The sequence below is a fragment of the Myxocyprinus asiaticus genome, chromosome 17 (assembly GCF_019703515.2).
Source record: "Myxocyprinus asiaticus isolate MX2 ecotype Aquarium Trade chromosome 17, UBuf_Myxa_2, whole genome shotgun sequence".
Lineage (NCBI taxonomy): Eukaryota > Metazoa > Chordata > Actinopteri > Cypriniformes > Catostomidae > Myxocyprinus > Myxocyprinus asiaticus.
In genome coordinates, this window is record NC_059360.1 from 32,290,274 (window position 1) to 32,294,868 (window position 4,595).

Below are 4,595 nucleotides of genomic sequence, written 5' to 3' on the forward strand. Positions count from 1 at the left end.
ACAGGATGCAGAAAAAAACGTGGGACAAAAGGCAGAAACGAACCAGGTTGTCTGCACAAAAAAGGAACATCAATATTATCGTTACACCTCACGCCACTCCATCGACGCAGGCGATTCTCTGTTTCCATCCGACTATTTGAGTGCAAAAAGCCGCGCTGTGTGGCAGGTGATATTTAATTACATCTATGGTACAAATAGCCACTCCGTTATACAAATTTGTCACGCTGATTATCTGGCATTCTTCAGGATCATTTTTTGTTCTTTTCCAAATTATTATTTGGCTGGGTAAAAGATTGTGACATCACTTTACGAGAGAGCTGGCTCCACCCGTTCACGCTTAAAAACGATAAGATAAACTTCTCTCTTTCTTGCTAAGTTGTTTGTCGGAACCTCGAATGAGAGAATGACGAGTGAATGATCTCCCCTAAAAATAGAAAAAAATAGCCGTGCGTCAGTAATCGTGCGCTAAACGGATGCGAATCACTCATCGAGCGCGCAGCTGTGATCTCGTGTCATCATCAGGCACGTTAATGGATAAAAGGCATACGGCATGGTGGTGGGCGAAACCAACGGAACCGGTGTCGCGCAAAGCCACGGAGAAACTATGAAGTCCCTGATGGTAGAGGAGCGCGCTTCTGCAAGTGTCGAGACCTCCAACGGCATGATGATCTCTGAGATCCTTTTGCCCCGGTTATTGAGAATTGCGCACGAGTCTGGAGAGGTGGCAGTGGACGTGGGCTCTGGTCCCTTAGAAATGAAGCCTTCGAGCTCTCCGATCCTTTTGGAGATGATGGAGATGGCGAACGGCACGCGTTGCGCGGAGCAAATCCTGAGTTACGGAGAAGTGGAGAAAGTGCTGATCGGTGGGGTGCTGACCATGCTCACACTCATCACCATCTGCGGGAATCTGCTGGTCGTCATCTCCGTGTGTTTCGTGAAAAAGCTACGGCAGCCCTCCAACTATCTCATCGTGTCCCTCGCGCTCGCGGACCTCTCCGTTGCGCTCGCGGTGATGCCGTTCGTCAGCATCACGGACCTGATCGGTGGCCGGTGGATTTTTGGCAAGTTCTTCTGTAACGTGTTCATAGCCATGGACGTTATGTGCTGCACCGCGTCTATAATGACACTTTGCGTAATTAGTATTGACCGGTGAGTGAAGTTTTCTTACTCAAACTGTAGGCTGATTATTCTTCAGCATAATGATCAAGTTACTGTGATATTAAATGCACAGTGCCTTTCAGTTTTATTGAACGGTTTGAGCCTTTTGTGGTTTAGTGTCGTTTGAAATTACTTGTCTTGCAGTGCTGACATCCCATTTGATCAGAAATGATCTAAACAGCATGACTTGAGCATGGATAACGCTTTACATGAATATTTCCTTATTTAAGGGTTTATAAAGGGGTTTATTAATGACTAATAAGCCATTTACAGATGCATTATAAATCAATGATATCCGTTTATAACAACACGAATAAAAATAAAGAATTTCATGCAATACTTGCCAAAAAGTGAGCCATTTTATGTAACATGTTATAAATGCTTAATAACACTTATAAAACATCAGTAGCCTGTGAAAATTTATCTTAATGTAAAGTGGAAACATTGGCACTTGTACATAAGGTTCAGTATGGTTTAATGGTCATCAGGCTTTTATTATATATGCTCTGAATGAACATAAAAAACAGAAAAGTGTTTTACAGAAGATTTTAGGTAATTGTACCACTCCGAGTAGCACCATTCTTTTGACATCAACATGACAAGGAAAGTGACAACACAAGTGAATCAAGACATTACAGTAATTGATTTTAACATAAAGCAGACTGTAGCGAAACGACATAATACATTTTATTCTCACAATAATAATCTATTTTTGCTGTATTGTGATAATTCATTATGAATTTGCTTGATTAATACAAATAATGAATGAAGTGGATTTTTAAGCATTTATATCATACAAGTAAAAAAGATCACTGTTTGGCTAATATTGTATGAAAGTAGTCATTTTTATTAATGTTATTATATATGCATTTAAATGATTCAAAATGTATAAAATACTTTTTTAATCATTAATGAACCCTTTTATAAACCCTTAACAAAGAGAAGATTAAAGTAAGGTGTATTTGTTTTTCTTACAGATACCTGGGCATCACCAGACCCCTAACCTACCCAGTGAGGCAGAATGGCTGGTGTATGGCCAAAATGGTGCTCTCTGTGTGGCTGCTGTCTGCTTCAATCACCCTTCCACCGCTCTTTGGTTGGGCTCAGAATGTGAACGATGACCGGGTGTGTCTGATCAGCCAGGACTTTGGCTACACCATTTACTCCACAGCTGTTGCTTTTTACATCCCCATGACCGTCATGCTGGTCATGTATAACCGCATATACCATGCCGCCAAGCTCAGCGCCGCCAAACACACCATTGCTGGCTTTCCTCGTGCTGAAGAGGAAGAGGAGGATGAGGAGGCGGAAGGGAAGGACAGTAATGGGATGGAGAAATCTGCGGGAGTGGATTGCATATCTGTGGCAATCAAGCTTCAGAGGGAAGTGGAAGAGTGCACACGACTACCTCGCATCCTTCGAGGAGAGGGCAGGAGGAGCTCGGACCGGAGGAACATCTCCATATTCAAACGGGAACAGAAGGCGGCAGCCACACTTGGGGTAGTGGTAGGCGCATTCACCGTCTGCTGGTTGCCATTTTTCCTACTGTCTTTGGCCCGGCCCTTCATCTGTGGGACAGAGTGTAGTTGTGTCCCATTATGGGTGGAGAGAACTCTGTTGTGGTTGGGCTACGCCAACTCACTCATTAATCCCTTCATCTACGCTTTCTTCAACCGGGACCTGCGCACCACCTACCGAAGCCTGCTCAGCTGCCGTTACCGTAATATTAATCGTAGGCTCTCAGCCGCCGGCATGCATGAGGCCCTTCGGCTGGTGGAAAAACCAGATATGGTTGTCTCTGGGTGACCCATAGTGCAAATAACGGAGTTCAAAGGTTAGCATTTGTACAAGGAGATGGAAACTCACAACCTTAAATGGTCAGCCTGACGTGTTGAGGAGGTGTCACATAGTACTGACAGTAAAGTCCTGTATGTAGTGTACTGTACCTACAGAGTCAAATTGTGCACAGTGGAAAACAGTGGTCAAATTAGACACTGACATGCATAATGGACAATGTGTTTCCATTCTTAACTCATCTTGTGAACACACACCATCTACTGTGTTGCTGTTCTGAGTTCAGCTTTTATTTCTATTTTCCAGATGTGTATCAAGGACATGCGTGACAGTGCACCAGTAGCTGCTGTTTAAATCTGGACTCTGTTGACAAGGATTGGCTCTCAAGGACTCAAAGATTTGCATAAACTCTACATTTAAGATGTACTCATCAACAGAACTGTAGGGAGAACTGTAGCAAAGAATTTTTAAATCCAGTGTTGAAACCAGAAAACTATTCCCACTCAGTTTTTGCTTTTAAAGCATTTATTGAGCCGAGTGAAACTTGTTTGTCAACTGTCAGCACTCGTTAGTTCAGAAAGTGTGATTAATCTGTGGAAAAGACAACTAAGGACAAACCATTTCTACTTTCTGCCCTACCTGTATGTGTAATCTACACATTCTCACTCTCTCTGTGTTCACTGATTGTTTAATGCATTGACGGAAGGTGGAAGCACAGATCTAATGTCAGCTTCTTTCTGCAGCTTTGGTTAAGGTTGAAGGGACAGGAGGTAATCTGATCTCTTATCAGTAATTAAAGGTATACCAATGGGATTCTGTTGAGATCTACTCTGGTCTCTTTTTTTCTGGAGGCAGCTATTTATAGATTGATTCTGCATGGATCTTATGTGATTAGATTGCATGTCGCTAGTATTTATTTAGAATAGATCTTCATGTCACAAACCAGAGAAAATTAATGTAAGCTATCAAATGTTTTGTAATCAGATTCAGTAATTCAATCTACATATGTATATAAAAAACATATGTATGTATACTACATATGTATGTATACTACATATGTATAATATATATATATATATATATATATATATATATATATATATATATATATATATATATATATATATATATACACACACACACATTTTTTTTTTTACAGTATAGTGCTGTCTTATGTCACATGTTTTGCAAATATTTTAAAAAATGCACCGTGTAAAGTACCTACAGACCCCTATCTAATGTGTTTTTCATTGTAAAACCTGTTTTAATGTTATTTCTTGTGTATATTTTCCCATATGAGCTGGAATAAAGAAATTATGAAATACGTTTTTTTTTTTTATACATTTGAATCAATCGCTCAGCATGGTCAAATCTAGATAAAATGTAACCACTGCCTAGTTACTGTACATTACATAACATAGCTTTTCCCATTTGGATGCCATTTCCACACTGAAAAATAAAAAAGACTAGTAAAATTATTATTATTATTTTACTATTTCTTTTGCAAGTGTTCCTGTAAAATTTACTCAAATCTGTGAATAATTATTATTATAAGGTTTTTGTACTTTGGGATCAATATATTTTGTAATATTTACTTATACTATAAGTTTTTAAGAGCTATAAAGGAATATTCTGGGTTCAAA

At 39.8% G+C, this 4,595-nt stretch overlaps 1 protein-coding gene across 1 annotated transcript; it reads left to right on the top strand.

The window, feature by feature from the left end:
• Window positions 1-391: 391 nt before the first annotated feature.
• LOC127455553 (5-hydroxytryptamine receptor 7-like) lies at window positions 392-3,950 on the top strand. The gene is made up of 2 exons (XM_051723547.1): window positions 392-1,149; window positions 2,136-3,950. Exons 1-2 carry the CDS (start codon window positions 551-553, stop codon window positions 2,962-2,964), a joined length of 1,428 nt encoding a protein of 475 aa, XP_051579507.1. The 5' UTR covers window positions 392-550; the 3' UTR covers window positions 2,965-3,950.
• Window positions 3,951-4,595: the final 645 nt, after the last annotated feature.

Bases quoted from the DNA above. Each gene is read 5' to 3' on its own strand.
- LOC127455553 (XM_051723547.1), top strand. From the start codon at position 551: ATGGTGGTGGGCGAAACCAACGGAACCGGTGTCGCGCAAAGCCACGGA. The intron at 1,150-2,135 runs GTGAGTGAAGTT...TTTTTCTTACAG, and splicing joins TGCGTAATTAGTATTGACCG to ATACCTGGGCATCACCAGAC.